Raw genomic sequence first — 17,042 nt, 5'->3', positions numbered from 1 at the left:
CCATAGATAAGGAAGCATCAAAGATCGTGCCCAAATTCCTAGCAGATGATGCAGCCATGAGCTGCACACCATCTAGGCAGGGCAAGTGTGCTTCTTCTCCTGGTCCTCTCCTCCCCAGCCACAGAACCTCCATCTTGGAAGGGCTGAGTTTCAGGTGACTCTGCTTACCCCAGACCATTACTGCTTGCAGGCAGCTGGAGAATGTTTCTGGATAGAGTCCAGATGGCCATCCATCAGGAAATAGAGCTGGATGTTATTGGCATATTATTGACACCCGTCAAATCCTCAGACCAACTGGGTCAGAGAGTACATAAAAATGTTAAATAAAATAGATACCTTCTGCCTACACAGGAAGGAGTCAGTATATGGAGCTGGGCCTTCATGGAATAGTCATCTGACCATAAAATCTACATCAGATCTACATCTACCCCTGTACCAAAGATCAAATCTTGGGTGTGGCCTGCTTGATGGTTTGGACCAGCAACAACTTGCAAGAATCCCAGTGTCTACATTGATGATATCAGTTCTGAGCCATGTACGGTGGCTGGCAGAACTGCATGGACATTGAAGCTACCCCAGAATGGTCCATCTGGGAAAGTGCAGTGTCCAGATGGCCACCACCTCTAGCAGTCCCAAGAGGGTATCTGGTGGTGCATTAGGTGGATGATTCATCAACCAGATGGCCAAGCCTTTGGCCGAGTCCCACCCCAGGCTAAGACATGCAGTATCTGGGATTGTTGGTGCTGGGAATGGGAATAAGCCTCCTGGACAAATATTGTCACCCCCCTCCCCAAAGTCTAAGATTGATAAAGTCCTGAAAACCCGGGAGAGGCTAGCTCTTTTAAGGTGACCATTTTGCCTTCCTTCACCCAGGTCTTGGTAACACATGCCAGGTCCACCTTGTACTCTGCAAAATATGCCTGCAGGGTTGAGGCTTTGTATTAATTTGCCAGGTGTTACACAACATCAGTGTCGGAGTTGGGTTAATCATCCTAGTCTCCAGCCCTGCATCTCTAGGGATGGAATGGAGATTAGAAGGAGTGCGAGCATACCCATATGAAATTGAGGGGGGGGGGAGTTCTGTTAGGCAAATAGCTTCTCTCACTTGTATTATCCCATCTCCTCCCACTGCCCATCTGCCATGCCCTCTGATAGTTGGTATCCCTGACCCAACTGGGCCCTCCCCTTCCTCACCCCAATCCTCCCTGAATGTTCTGCATCACAGTCAACTTCCTCTAATTCTGTCTCTACTCATCACACTTACTCACACCATCTACAATAACCTCCTTTACTCCCCTCTTAATTACATTTTTTTAAAGCCTGGAGTCAGAGTAGATTCCAGTATTTACATCCAGTTTGCTCGATATTGTTCTGACCTTGCAGCTATCTGAATAATTCGCAACTGGATTATCCTTTTGGAACAAGCCAATTCAGTTGCAAAATCCTAACCTGCCTGTGGCGCCCGTGGGCGCCATGGACTAAATAAAGCCGTAAGGGCTTGGGGGGAGAAGGTAGGGCGGGCTCTGTCCGGGATGAGGAAGGGTGCCGATTGGCCCCTTCCTCCGGACAGACCATCGGCGGGGCCAATCGGCAGGCGCAAAGCGCCTGCCGATTGGCCTCTCCGATTCCTGCCCTGCCGCCATGCACAGCGCAGCTCGCAGTTGCTCCCTTGCCGGCGGCCTGACGCGTCAAGAGGCACGAAGCGCTTCCGACGCGTCAGACCGCCGGCATGCGGGACATGGCAGCCTGCCCACTCGCCGGCTGCGCGCTGCCCCGCTAGCACCTGCTGTATTGTACGTACAGCGGGTTAGCTTACTTGTACAGTAATAAGAGCACAATATCAAACAATAGGTGGATGTACAACAAGGGCTAGCATTTCATGTTATTTTATAGACGGAGGCGGAAGAGTTTTTAATGTTATATTATTTTTCCCCCCCTCTTTCTTCCAGAAATTGCCATGTTGATTTCTTGTAATTGGTGTATCTTGTGTCACTATGCTTTCAGTGTTTTAAGCAAACGTAACAGCTCTGTTCTCAAGTAAAAATAAATAGGAGAGCTCTTTATATGACTTCCCCAGCATTTGATGAACAGGTCTACATTCATATTTGCCGCAAGCAGAGCTCTGCAATCCTTTCCTATGCTCTTTTTGTAGCTCAAGAGAGCTGGGGGGGGGGACTGGTACAACACATGAGTCATGCAAATGTGTTATGTTGGCAATATGTGCTTCCTGGCACACTAGTAGAGCACAATTTATCCAAAATGAGCAGTACTCCCCAAATTTACTCCATATGTACCATTTGTAGAGAACACAGACTTCACAATTTCTTGGCACAGAAAATAAACAAGGTTCTTAAAAGGGAAAGCCAGGGTGGGCCTACAGTTGCTGGTGCCGATTCCTTTCACTCTCCAGTTGGGTATGCTTGCTCCTGCTGTAAGTTGGCTGCAGACGGGAGGCTTGGAGATCAGTGGATCATTTGGTGTAATGAGAAGATCTTACTAGGAGGGTGGCATGGAAAAGCAAGAGGAAAGGTGCAATCTGGCTAAGCAATGATTGTTTATGTACTTGGAATGGGTGCTGTGTGCTTGGTGAAATACCTGGTGAGAGCCCGGACATATGAAAAAAGAATATACCTCTGAGAGCACTAATGGTTACGAGACAGTTCTTGATGACCATATTAAAATACCTGATGAGCCTGGTAGATATGGCCTGTTCCAGCTGAGACTAGGGGCGTCAGGTTGTCTGTCTGGACTTGTGTATGTATTGGGAGGGAAGGGAGGAAGAGAGAAAGAGAAACAAACAACAGGCTTGGAGTTAAAATGGGGGGAGGCTGAGATAGAGGAGACAACCACGTTGGCTGAAGCACCTTGGGGCACAGGTTCTTTTGAGAGTCTGTGGTGGTTTGGAAAATCTGATGTCCTGCCTCAGTGTTGCATGTGAAACGTCTTGCCCCTTGGGAAAGTGGGCAGCACAAACCTGCTGCTTCTATTACCTGCTGTTGCTCAATGTCACAGCAGAGAACAGCAGTGAATGAGTCAGCTGCCCTAACCCTGTGCTTGCCTCCACATCTTTCATTAGTGGTTGCAGGCATCGCAGCCTCCAGGATCCCTAGAATTATGTCACCTGCTGGCAGGCCTTTTCATAAGAAATATAAAAATCTATCACAAAAGCTAGCTCCCTCTGTCTTCTATACAAGGGCTGAGCCAGTGTACCAGTACAGGATAGTGAAAAACCCTTCTGACTACAGGTTAAGAAGCAGAACATGGACCAGCTATATCTCCTGTCTGTAGACTTGTTCCTCAAAAGGCAATGCAGCCCATTCAGGGCAAATCATATCCTCAAGATCATCTAGTTTCCTTACCTTTATTCACATCACCATTTAATCTAGACTCAGATTTCATCTGTTTACCCTCAGCCCACCCTTTACTTATACTAGGCCTCTGTGCAAAAATTCCATTTCTTCACCAGGATTTAAGAAGAGGAAATATAATTGGAGGTCATCTGCAATCTGATGACTTGGTACTTCTGGCCCTTGGGGGATTCATGTTTCAGGATTGAGTATAACATAACAACATAAGAAGAGCCCTGATGGATTAGACCAGAGGTCCATCTAGTCCAGCATCCTATCTCACACAGTGCCCTATCAGTTACTCTGGAAGGCCACCAACAGGGCATAGAGGTTGCTTCCTGGCACTGGGATTTCAGAGACTGAGTGCCTCTGAATGCCACCATGGTTTATAACCTCTGATAGACCTATCCTCCATAAATTTGTGTTCTCTCCTTTAAAAACTGCCTTTGCCTCTGGCCATCACTTCATGCAATCACGTAGGATCACACAGATCCCTTTATGAATAGGCTCCTGGTTTCAGACAACTCATGGTTTCTTTTATGGCATTAATAAAAAAAGTAGACACAGAGAATGGTAGAACTAATCCATGCATGTGTACATATGGCTGCATGGTGGCTGTAAACAGTGCATGGGAGTCTGAACAAGCATTCCTTTGAAGCTAAGAACAAGTAGTTCTTCCTTTGAAGAAAATGAACAAAAACCATTGTGCCTATGATTAAGAACTCCAACTTTAATGTTTCTTGCCATCTCAAAGACTGCTTCCACATACAGGATTTACTTTGGTTTGGTGTTCAAGGAGGCATTTTTGGAACACAAAGTCATCCCCTAATTGTTTACCTAATTGTTTACCTTAATTGTTCACTTTCCTTGGTTTCCTCTACTTTGCTGTTCTCTTTAACCTGATATTTTCCGAAAGATCTCATTCAGTGCATGTTTATATGCCGTGTGTATGGGAAGGTGTGCATTTTTGTAGGTCTTGCCCACATTGCTGCCATATTCCTTGTTCTTCACTTCCTTGTTGCTGCCTACTGGAGGATATGTGGATACTAGGTTGTCCCTATGTCTGCTTCTGCTACATGGAGGACCATCATGTTACAGAAGCAGTCATAGTCTTTAAAGCAATCCCAGGGCATTTGTGGTCAGTCTTGATTCTCTGGGAAAGTTTGGTGATCATGAACATTATTAGAAAAGGAGAAGGCTGATTTCACAGTGCCACTTCATACATTTTTCTACATGGAGATAAACTCCATATAAGAGAATCCTTGCTCACCATCATGTGTGAAGTTGGTGCTTATTTTAACAGGAACACATGGGTTAGGAAGCAAGTGTGTGTGGTAGCTTCTTGACCCATGCATTTGCAGTTCAACTTCACACATGATAGTATACATTTTTTTTTCTAGATGGAGGCTATTTCCATGTAGGAACTAGCTCAGAAAGGACTATTTCTGTGCAATGGGAATGAGTGGATTTCCATGGCAGAAGGTAAGTACTGTCTGGGCGTGCTTTGAATTATGGCTCTGTTGAGTGCTCTTATGGACTGGCTAGATGGAAACAGCAAGAAAAGAACAAGTAGTTTCTACCACCTAGCTTCATATTAAGGGCTATTAATGTACTGAGGCATAAATGTTCAAAACTGATGGAAATCAATGAATCTTAAATTATTGCAACTAACTTGTCCCATTGATTTCAATAGGATATGAGCATGGATGGGGACCAAAGAGTTGTGTGTGATGTCTGTAGATGTTCTTAAAATCAGTCCTTGTACTATAACAATATTGCCAAGTAAAAGATCTGTAAAGCTGACATAACTGCAGCAGGTACCAAATACCTTCTACACATACCATTTTTTCCTTGGTAACAGATAGAACAGGTAGCAAACATTCTTATGTTTAGAAGATCACAAGCCAAAAAAGGGGGTGCAGAGTTTAAATTACTTTTTTCCCAGTTGTTATCTGTCCAAGCTATTTGCAGTGGTTTGCTAAAATCCAGCACAGATTTGGAAAGGTTTGTTACCATACTTCCTTATGTTTTGGTGTGTCTATATTTAAAGGATGACTAAGATAGTACAATTAAATATTGTATTTTTACCATACAATATCTAATGGCATGACATGTTGTACCACAGAAAGTGTTTATCTCTTCCTTTTCTCTAGAGGAACTCATTTGCTTTTCTTTTGCATTATTGTTGTCATTCAGAAGCAGACATGAAGGTGACTTTAGGGTTCAGCCCTCGTTGCACCAAGAGTGAAAGTGGCCAGTTCTGGTTTAATGCTGCTCAGAAAGGACTGTATCTTTGTAATGGGAAGGAGTGGATTTCTTTGATAGAAAGTAAGTGTTGTCAGAATGCAACTGAATTGTTGGGTCTGTTTGGTGCTCTTGAGAATGCTGACTGGAGGGAGATATTGCTCTGAGTGAAAAACAGGATTAGAAAGTGAAGTTTATGAAGGGCATGAACCAGGTTCATTGTTGGGCTGTGGGGCTCCCTCCCTTCCTCTCTCACACAACACACTGAGCTTAAAGATGGAAGTTCGTCAATTAACACCAGTTAGTCATGAAGTAAGAATGCAGGCTCCTTAGCAAAGTGATGTTGGTCCCTATCCCAGTAACTTTGATCCTTAAAAACCTAATTAAATTTGTGGTTAAGAATTATAGTTACTGGGAGAGAAACTAACCTCATTTCATTTAACTCACATTCAAATGTGATTCATTGGCTTTAGCTGAAGATTTTCTGTCTTCAATCTCAGCATGTTGCATGAGGAGAGAATGGGGCACGATGAGGAGGGTAGGGCACAAACCATTTAGGAAGTTTCTGTCCAGCCTAAACTTCATCTCTCATTATACAGCTTGCAGGATCTGGCGGGGGGGGGGGGGAGATCATAGTTAAAATGATATATAAACCAGTATAAATATAAGAGAGTAGATATATCTAATGTGTAGTCTTAGGGTGAACAATTCATATTGCAGAAAGAGGCAAGACATTACGAGCCTCATTACAATGGGAATGTTAGGGATGAAGGGATTCACTGGCACCTGCACATGGTTATCAGGTGGTTTACAGTTCAGTCCTGTGCAGAATTATGTCAATCTAAGCCCATTGTTTTTATTGGGGTTATATATGAGAAACTTTGAGAAGAAGAAGAGGAAGAGGAAGAAGAGGAAGAAGAGGAAGAAGAAGAAGAAGAAGAAGAAGAAGAAGAAGAAGAAGAAGAAGAAGAAGAAGAAGAAGAAGAAGAAGAAGAAGAAGAAGAAGAAGAAGAAGAAGAAGAAGAAGAGAGTTGGTTCTTATATGCCACTTTTCTCTACCCGAAGGAGGCTCAAAGTGGCTTACGGTCGCCTTCCCTTTCCTCTCCCCACAACAGACACCCTGTGAGGTGGGTGAGGCTGAGAGAGCCCTGATATCACTGCTCGGTCAGAACAGCTTTCTCAGTGCCATGGTGAGGCCAAGGTTACCCAGCTGGCTGCATGTGGGGGAGTGCAGAATCGAACCTGGCGTGCCAGATTAGAAGTCTGCACTCCTAACTACTACACCAAACTGGATCGCACTGTAATATAATATGTGTTCATTCATTTATACTCTGCCTTTCTTCCAAAGGGGGATGCAAGGAGCCTTATATTGTTTTCCTCTCCTCCATTTAACAGTAATTTTCTTTACTCAATTAGTGTGGCGGTCTCAATGTTTAGAACGTAAACTTGAACAAAATAAGGCTGGGCCAGACAAGGCTATAATGGATAACAGGCTCAAGAAACAGGACTACAGGATGGAGAGAACCAACCAACCTAAACAATGAAAACACAAATTTAGATAGTGTCAGCATGTATTTGGAGGCAGGCATTCCATTCAGCAAAGTTTGAAGGTTTCCTCCAGCTTAGGAAGCTTTTCCTGTGTAGACTAGAGGAAGATTCCATGCTTTGCAGAGCAGGGTGGCAGCATACATGGCTTCTTTCTATGGACCAGGCCTGCATAATTGAGTGATATTTGACTTCCTATTCTGTGCTGTTTTCTAGTCAAAGAAAGATTGGACTATCTGGAAGAATACCAGAGTTTTGCTACAAATTCTGAAACAATGGGCATTGCAGTCTTTATCATTCCCAAGGTGGGACTCTTTGCAGCAACTGCTAATCGCTACACCCCTCCTGGCTCAGCCATCTACAAATGGACTGATGAGAAATTTGTAGCTTACCAAAATCTTCCAACCTACCAAGCTCAATCCTGGGAATTCTTCACTGTTGGAAAAAAGGTACGTTGTAAATCATCTTTCAGTGTTGTTAGTCTGTCAAGCCACTAGGAGCATGCCAAACCTGAATTTCTTCTGAACAGCTTTATGGAAGGTGCACAGCAGAACTCCCCAACTTCTGTTTCTCATTAATTTGCATGGTTTATATTGTGCCAGCCCTACCATACAAGGCAGTTTGTAGAAGTAATAAAATAATAAGTTCAAAAAATGGGTTGTCCATCTAGTATGTTTTTATTTCTCCATTATTTCTAAGGACATCTGGGTTATGTTCATAGTCTTCCCATCCTCCATTTTCTTCACACTACAATCTCATGAGATATGTTAGGCTTGTTGGCAGAGTCAGGACACTGAACTGTTTAACGACTGACAGAAGTTTCATTTGGAACTAATAAACTGGCTAAGAATGAGAAGAGATATACCTAGTTGCCTGACTAGCTGAGAGAGAGTTATAGACTATTCTGTAAGAAAGACCTAAGAATATTTTATTGTAGGTGCTCCTCCTAAGCAGGGTTGCCAGCCTCCAGATGGGACTGGGGATCTCCTGAAATTGTGATTTCTAGACAACAGAAATCAGTTTCTCTGAGAAAATGGCAGCTTCAGAAACTGGACTCTATGGCATTATCCCTGCTGAGATCCCTCTCCACTCTCCACCCCCAAATGTCCAGGGATTTCCAAACCTAGAGCAGGCAACTCTACCATTTTGTCTGGCTAGAGCTTGCTACCCTCTGCAGGATCTTCTTTCCTTTTTTTCTTTGCACACAAGACATTGCTGTATTCCAATAAGGCTGGGAGAGGGACGACCCAGAGGCTGTTCAATAAGCTTCATGGCTGAGCAGAAATGATTCTGGATCTTCCCCATTCTAGAATAAAATAGGTTTTCTACACTCATACACATGCCAGTCTTCTCCCTGTTCCCATGATTTCTCACAGGTCCTCATCCTGTTCACTCTGATAACATATTATGGTCAAATTAGGGTTGTCAATTACAGCCAAAATTATAACCAGTCTTCAGGTGACAGAGATTAATTCCCCTGGGGAAAATGGCTGTTTGGAGGGTAGATTCAATGGCATTATTTTACAATGAGTTCTCTCTCCTCTCTAAACTCTACCCTCACCAGGTTCCCAAATACCTTTTTCAATTTATAGTTGGCAACCATAAGTCAAGTGCCTCAGTAGCCTCAGTCTGCACCAACCCATCACTGTGATTGCCAAATAGCCAAATTATGGTTCCTTTTGCCCATCCCAATGAATAGCAGTCGTTTATAACTGGACTTCCCTGTGTGGACAAGCTAATCCAGTAGCAAATGACTGTTAAAGCACAACAACAATGCAATATCCAATGGTATGAAGATGTTACAGACCTAATCCTGAATTATTTCCTGGTTATAATTTTGGGATTTGCCATCTCCCCATGGGTTTAGCCCCAAATTAACTTGCAGCCCCCCAATTGGTAATTATTTATTTTTTAAAAACCTTTTATTCCATCATGAGCATTTTTGAACCAGACTCCACTTCATCATGTGTATGAAATGGGTCCTACACTCTAGTCTATGAGAGTTTATGCAAGAATAAAAACTGGCAAGACATTAAGTGTCAAAAGACTCCTAATGCAGCAAAACCTCTGGAATTATTAAATATACTAGGCCCTATACAAAAAGAAAATGAATAGTTTGGAAGAACATCATGTGGAAGGCATTTTGTTAGCAGAAATAGCTCTTGTGAAAAGAAGAAGAGCATTGCTCAAGATGTTGGTTTTAAGAATCTTCTACCACCCGGGCTGAGCTCATCTGGGGTGATTTAGCAAACAGATGACCTCAAATGTATGTAAAATACTCTACCACAGGACTTCTTGTCTCCAGAGAAGTTCAGATCATAGAAACATGTAGGAATCCATGTCTTTTAAGATAATACTTGTCGCTGTGTAAGAGCAATTTCATAGAGGAGGGCAACAAGGATGGTGAAGGGTTTGTAGACCAAGACATATGAGAAAAGGTTGGGGGAGCTTGGTCTGTTTTAGCCTGGAGAGGAGACGACTGAGAGGGGATCTGATAACCATCTTCAAGTATTTTAAAGGGTGCCATAGAGAGGATGGAGCAGAGTTGTTCTCTCTTGCCCCGGAGGAATGGACTAGAACCAATGGGATGAAATTAATGCAAAAGAAATTCTGTCTAAACATTCGGAAAAAGTTCCTGACAGTTAGAGCGGCTAAACGTCTGGAAGAAGTTCCTCACAGAGCGGTTTCTCAGTGGAACAGGCTTCCTCACGGGAGGTGATGGGTTCTCCATCTTTGGAAATTTTTAAACAGAGGCTGGATAGCCATCTGATGGAGAGGCTGATTCTGTGAAGGTTCAAGGGGGTGGCAGGTTACAGTGGATGAGCGATAGGGTTGTGAGTGTCCTGCACAGTGCAGGACCCAGGAGGTCCCTTCCAACTATATTATTCTATGATTCTATATTTGCCATACAGAGCTCTCTTTGAGCTGTTCAGGAATTTTGTATAACATAGTGGATACACTGGTTATAATTGCAGTAAGCATATGATGTATGAAGGAAAGAAATGTGCCCCCTAACACTTGGGTGACATGTTATGCACAGGCGGCTACAGTTAGTATGAGTTTCTTTCAACTGCATGTTTTGAGATTGATTTTGAAACATCTTCCTCTTTTAAAATATTTTGTTCCACAAACTGATGCAGGATTCTGAACTTGCTCAATACTGTGTGACAATTTGGTCATAATAAGGTATAGGCTTTGATCCAGAACTGCATTTCTGTCCTGCTGGAGCTGAAGAAACTAGTGTTCTTCACCTAGTGGACTGTGACCTTCCGGTGTGTTGTGGAGCTGCACAGCTTGCCAGATTTACCTTTTTTGCCTTCTTTTTTAAGGACCTGCATACTAGTGTGCATACAGTAAGCATCTCTCAACACCACTCCTGTTACCCATGTGTGCTCCAGGAAGAAAGGAAGGAAAAAGTGTTTAAAATCACTGTTAGATGATGGCATTGTATTATTTCTGGGGAAAACCCAGAAATGATGATATGCCTGTCTAGGAATGCCTGGGACCTCTATGCTTTCCCCATAGAATCTTTGGTGATTTGCATGGTGTTGCTTCTGGTTTCCCTCATAAGTGGCATAAAGCCATTGTCCAATGGCACTCCCCATTCCCTGCCACCTAGGACTTCTGGTTGCCCCCCAACTGGTGGATAACCTTGCATACAGAGATTGATAGCAGGATTGCAAGGTATGGTCCCACAGTGGTGGAGATGATTTTTAGCATAGGCAAATTCAGTAGCCCACAACACCCCGCTTTTGCCTTCTCTCTCTCAGTCTCCCCTTCTGTCATGATTCTGCCACTTTCAATCCTCACCAATCAGGCTTCCAAATGCTCTGCACACAGACTTGTAGCATGAAGCTCCCTCTCCTGACCGATCTGATTTTTTGCAAGTATGGAGATGGGGTCTGGAAGAGCCTGGTTCAGATCCCCCCTCTTCCTGAGCCAGGAATCTGTCACCTGGATTACACAGGGCAGGTCACTCAGCCTGGCCCACCTCACAGGGTTGTTGTTGTTGTTGGGGATGGGGTGGTGGAGGGGTGAGTCTGGTGTGCCTCCTTGAGAGCTTCAAAGAAAGGATGGAGGAAGAGAAGAAATAAAGAGTGAGTGATAGACCGTAGCAGTGCTTGGCTCCTGAGGCTGGGCATATGGGGGGGGGGGGTGCTAAAAAATGGTCTTATTTACTTGCAACGATGATTCACCTCCAATAAGGGCTATGTGTACAAAAGTAGGTAATTTGTATGGAAGTGTACAATACCCCACCTTCCCTTATAATATCCCTTGGAAAAGAACATGTCTTGCATATGATTCAATACTTACATTGAGGCTTTGGTTGCCTTAATGGGGCCATGGAACCAAAGGCTCTTTAGGAGCAATTGACATTTGCTCCTTGGTATCCCCGCCACAAACAGAGCCTTAGTTCTTTAGTTTACTGAGAGCCAAGGGAGCTTAAGAGAGTTGGAAGACATCTTGAGCGCTGATGGTGGAAGAAGACTCGTGCCAAATCAGATAGAACTTGATTCAAAGCCTATGAGATGATGGCAGACTTTGAAGGGGATGTATGTCTCTTGACTATTTCTGGTTGGAGGAAGAAACTACTCCAGATCAGAGAGACCATTTTCACTCACTCCATCTTCCCTTAGAAACTCATTAACTACAAGACTAGGCTAATGTGCGGAAAACATGAAATATGCAGGGACGTTGCCAGGCATCAGTGTTTTGCTGTTGGCAACAGGATGCATTCTCTGACTGGCTGAAGAAAGCCAGTTGCTTATTAGTGGTTTGAGTTCCTCTTGCAGATGTTCAACAGCTTGTGAGTCTTGTTAGACATCTTTGAAGTATGAAAACTACATGAGTGGGTGATGTTTGTCTTTCTGCACCTTAACCTTCTTCCTCTGTTTTTGCTGGTGTCTGGCTCCAGAACATCAGAATCACAAGAATCATGTTGGAAAGTTAATAGAACTATTTCCCAATATATCTTATACATTAATGCTGGAAAAGTACCCACTGGGCACCACTTGATGGAGGGAGGGACACAGGAAGGATCCACAGGGACTGTGACCCATGACTGGTGGGGCCTGCTGCATGTACAGGAGGCCCACTGGCACCCCCAGGCACCCCCACCTGCATCCACAATGCCCACCCTTGCTGCCTGCTGCAGCACAGAGGAGTCTGTGAGGGTCACTCCTATTCACTCTTTCCTGCAGCTGTACCACAATAGCAGCAGCAGCTCTACAAGAACATGTTGGGGGGGGGGGGACTTGTAGCCTGAGGCTGCCACCCCTCTGCTCCTGCCCATGGCGGATGCAGTAGGACAACAGTTAATGGGGCAACCCCACAGGCATTACTCTATTTATGCTTTTTTTATGTTGATGGTAAGCTACCAGGTCTGTTAGTTGGCTCTTCTGTTGCACTGACATGGCAGTGAAACTAGCAGTAACCACAAAGGACAGGCCTATGAGGTAGAAGCCTTATATTTGCTGGCTGTTCTCAAATATGCATGAAAGCAGCCTTCCTCTGGCATTGGCAGTCTTTCCATTCCATGTCTTCCTGCCTCTCTTTTGTACCTCAAATTAAAAAAAGAGTCCTGTGCATCATAGTCTTAAGAACTTCATTGTGATAAAAACTTTGATAAAACTGAAAAAAACAGAGTCAATTAAATGCAAACATTACAGTGGCGTTCTTATGCAATGCTCACCTTTATGTAAAGTAAAAACAATAACTGTTTACAACAGCAAAATTTGAGACCTCGCTCTCTTTCTCTGTCCCCCATCCCTGTGTGGCCTCCCTGCCCCAAGTGATCTGGAAGGCAATTAGAGAGCCCTTGGGGACAGAATTGAATGCTGGAGAAAGTACAAAATATCGCTTCCTCCCCCCCACATGTGAATAATTGCCTCACACGTGGAGAAGCTCACACCAGAGGGAAGAGGGACAATTTCTGTTGGTTTCCGTTCAAGCTGCATCCCCTCCTCCCCCGTGTTTCCCACTCTACTCTTAAGAACCCTCCAACTGGCAGGAACAGTTTTTGTTTTTGTTTTTGGTGGGGAGGGTCTTGAAGTTGCAGTGGGGAGGTAAGGGAGAGCCCTATTCTCCTTCTATTGATGGTTAGAAGGCCTACTGAGATAGTCTTAAACTTCCAGATGAATTTAAAGTCTGTTCTTTCATTCTGCAATCTCCCTTTGAAGTTTGTTTGCTAAAGGCTGGAAGTTTTATTTGTTGCCGTGATTGTGCTTGAAATGGGGAGGGTGAGGAAGAGTAAGAAGGACCATCTTCTGACGATACCATAGATATGAACTTTGACTTACCTGATGCTGATGCTGACTTGCCTGGTGTCCCTTGTTAGGTTGTTACAGCAAGTTCACATTTTGTTGAAGATGAGCCCAATGTTGAAGATGTGCTTTTCTTGATAGTTTTCTGGGAGAAGAACATCTGAGCTGTTCCTGTTTTTCAGATTTTCCTCGCAGTGGCTAATTTTGAAAAGAATGAAAATGGCCAGGAACTCTCGGTAATTTACAAGTGGAACCACAGAAAAGAGAAATTTGTCATGTACCAGAGGATCTCAACATTTGGTGCTAGAGACTGGGAGGCATTTGTCATTGATGGAGAGGCCTTCCTAGCAGTGGCTAATCATAGAAAAGGTATTTAGGTACTAATGTGCAGGAATGCTAAGAAGCATGTATGAAATCCCTGTTATTTATCACTGGGCAATTTCAACCATCTGGTTTGCCATCTTTCTTTCCTGACAAAGACCTTTAGTTGTTTCATGTTAGGCAGAAATTGAATAGGTGCAACTTCTGGCATGGAGATGCCAAGATGAGAAAAATCTTCCCTTGTTGAATGTATCCCTGCCTAGTATTTGTTGAATTTATATCTTGCTTTTCTCTGTTTATAAAGAACTCAAGGTATCATCCACCTGATAAAAAAGCACCTGAGTCCTGCCTTCTCCCCAGTGGCAGCCCTAAAGCCATGGAGCTTCCATGAGAGAGGATGTAGACTGGATTTGCATATACCACTTAAAAGCACTTTTCAGTCCCACAGGTGGAGCATATATTCATGGGTGAAAATCAGAAAGACAATTTTAAATGCACTTGTACAGGCTTTCTGAAACAATTAAAATGCCTGCAAGATGAGTAATTTACAGTCATGTTTCTTGACGGCATGTGCACATTCAGCCCTCCTCCTGGAAGTAACTCTAACAAGAAGAGACACTGCAGGGGACACTCTAGCCAACATTAGCCAACATTTTGCTGAACAAATATGCTATTTTGTTGGAAGAACAAGACATGCACACCTGCTGTTCAAAACGTCTGTGCAGGTTGCCTGCAGAAGTGTGCAAGTGGGTCAACTTTATGTTAGTATATTCATGAGATGTAAAGAAATGGGTGAATATATTTACATTGGATCATATTCACTAAGCATTGGGTACCTTTCTTTATTTCACACCTGACTTCAAATTTACACCTGCAGGGTGCTCACTGTGTGGTTCGGTATTTTAAAAGTTTGCTAACAGGTGACGTATCCTCTGCATGTCAGTCCAAGCTATGAGAACAAGCAGTCGATTCTCTGATTTGGACAAGCAACTAAGATGCTAAGCAACTGTCGTGGTGTATAGATTGCAGCCATTTACACTCAAATAACAAAACATTCCTCCAAAGCATCTGAAATACATGTTAATTCGAATAGAAATGAAGCCTCCTAAAATGTCTTCAGGATTTGTAATCAATTATTTTTAGATATTGGATTTATGGGCAATCTGAGTCGATAGAATTACCATATGCTGCCACCAAGTGGAGTCTTTTAGCACAGACATTCATTTCTTGTTTTTTGACTTCACTGTGAACAAAAAGGTGATGTAAATGTGATGTAAAAGCAGATTGTTTTAATTCTTACAGTAGCTTTTGGTTATATTCATAATGAGCTTTAGTTCTTGATCTTTTCTGGGGGGTGAAATAATTGAAACCTATTGTTGTGCTGATCAGAATTGTTTGTTATTCTAATATACTACTCATAGTGATTATTTGTGATCTATACATTTGGGACATTTGTGATCTATATATTTGTTTTTGAATCATTTTAATGTCAAAAGTTTTGTAATTTCAAAATGCTTAGCCAGTTTCCATGAATCAGTTTGCAGTAAATTGAGCATAGGTTGAATGCAGGAAGGAACTAAAGGAACTACAAAAAACTGCAATTTGTTTTAGAACCTGTTACTTTATGTTTTCTTTTGGTGAAATCTTCTCGGATTAAATGAATTGTTAGCGTTTTCTAATTTTTCTTTATCATATAAAAATCAGGGTTTGGTTTCCATAAACATATCAGTAGACATTGACGTGTCATGGCCAGACAAAACCCAAATATTCAGTGAAATTCATTCTTCTTGCCTAAGTGTCTTCCTCTCTTCTGTTCCTTTCCATATTTCTGTGCCATTTTCATACATGCTCTTCTCTTCTTATTCCTCCACAGGAGATAACCACAATATAGACAGTGTAATATATAGGTGGAACTCCCGAACAGGACTTTTTGAAACCAACCAGACCATCCCTACCTCAGGAGCCTATGACTGGGAATTTTTCACCATTGGGCCTTATGCATTCCTTGTGGTGGCCAACACATTTAATGGAACATCTACCAGAATTTACTCTCATATCTACATTTGGCTCAGTGGGGCCTTCCAGCTCTTCCAGTCAATCTTGGTAAGGTGCTGTGAACAGGGAAACTAGTACTTTTGCCTAAGTGCTTGGACAGTATATTTCAAACAGTCAGTTTGTATCCACGGTGTGTATGACTTGTACAGAAAGATGGCACATGGGGAGCAGTTACCTTCTCTGTACAAATCTATACTGGATGCTGCTACAGGCAAAAAAGGGTATTGCCCCCTCAAGTAAATTTGTGTGAGATGTAATAGCATACCCCCAGTCTACATGTGCAGAAAAGATCAGCAGGGCCAGGATGAATTATTTGGCTCCTCCCACAGGTGCTTTGGGGATTCCACATTTCTGTAGTGCTACCGATATGCATTTTGGTCACCCTGACAACCAGGCCAGTGCATCTTTCCTAGCAGGAAATGCTGGTAGTCATGTGAGAGTATATTCCTGTTGCCATGGCAACACAACCCCGGTACCATTTCTAGCTGTTCTGTAGTTCTCTTTTCAGTCAGCCCCCTGGCTCTGGCATATGCATGTGAAGAGGAGTAAGACAGGCACCTGTTCCTCTTACAGGGAGATAGGAAACTCACCATCCATGGGTTCCCGAGAAACAGTGGCACGAACTTGAGTGGCTGAGGTAAACAGTACAGAATGAATTGCCAGGAGTCCTTAGTCCAGGCTGCTATTTGCTGAAGCTTGGCCAACAAAAACAAGGAACTGGCCATATTTTTTCTCTTTGCTCAAAGAAATCCCTTGGAAAATGTTAATGCATATGAATTGCTCAGGCAAAATCCAGAAGGGATCTAGAACTGAGCTCAAGGAATTCTCATGAAAAATCTATGAGAATTTTCCATTCAGGATATATTTGCTACTTGTATTCCTCAATAGAGTCTGCAGGGCTGGGTCTCTGCCAAAATGACCCACATAGCCACTTTGTGCAGCACAACTGGGCCACCTGCCCCAAGCGGAGAGCAGCATAGGAGGCAAAATACAAGCTCTGGGTATATGAGTCAAAAAAAAGAAGAAGAAGAAGAAGCAGAGAGGAACTTAATGTCATGCCCAGCCATTAGCCTTGGCACAACCCTAAACTCAGGGTACACGTGCAACATTCAAGTCTGTCTACATGTGAACATGTAGCCGAATGAGTATGGTGGGAACTTGTTTTTTTCTGCACAACTTTGGAGATGACGTTAGCTCATTGGTCTGGTAGCTGAGGACGGGATGGTGAGAAGCTAATCTTTAATGATGACTCAGGAGGATAATGTCC

General features: G+C 43.2%; 1 protein-coding gene across 1 annotated transcript in view; it reads left to right on the top strand.

Annotated features, from left to right (window-relative positions):
- The window catches only part of TSPEAR (thrombospondin type laminin G domain and EAR repeats), a 49,437-nt gene that overhangs the window by 27,885 nt on the left and 4,510 nt on the right, over nt 1-17,042 (top strand). Inside the window, exons 6-9 of the mRNA XM_077349156.1 lie at nt 5,544-5,675; nt 7,353-7,585; nt 13,582-13,768; nt 15,594-15,823. Coding sequence (XP_077205271.1) covers nt 5,544-5,675; nt 7,353-7,585; nt 13,582-13,768; nt 15,594-15,823 — 782 coding nt within the window. The remainder of the gene's footprint in view (nt 1-5,543; nt 5,676-7,352; nt 7,586-13,581; nt 13,769-15,593; nt 15,824-17,042) is intronic.

Source organism: Paroedura picta, chromosome 8, assembly GCF_049243985.1.
Source record: "Paroedura picta isolate Pp20150507F chromosome 8, Ppicta_v3.0, whole genome shotgun sequence".
Lineage (NCBI taxonomy): Eukaryota > Metazoa > Chordata > Lepidosauria > Squamata > Gekkonidae > Paroedura > Paroedura picta.
The sequence above is the reverse complement of the archived record's forward strand: the minus strand, read 5'-3'. Positions and strand labels throughout refer to the sequence as shown.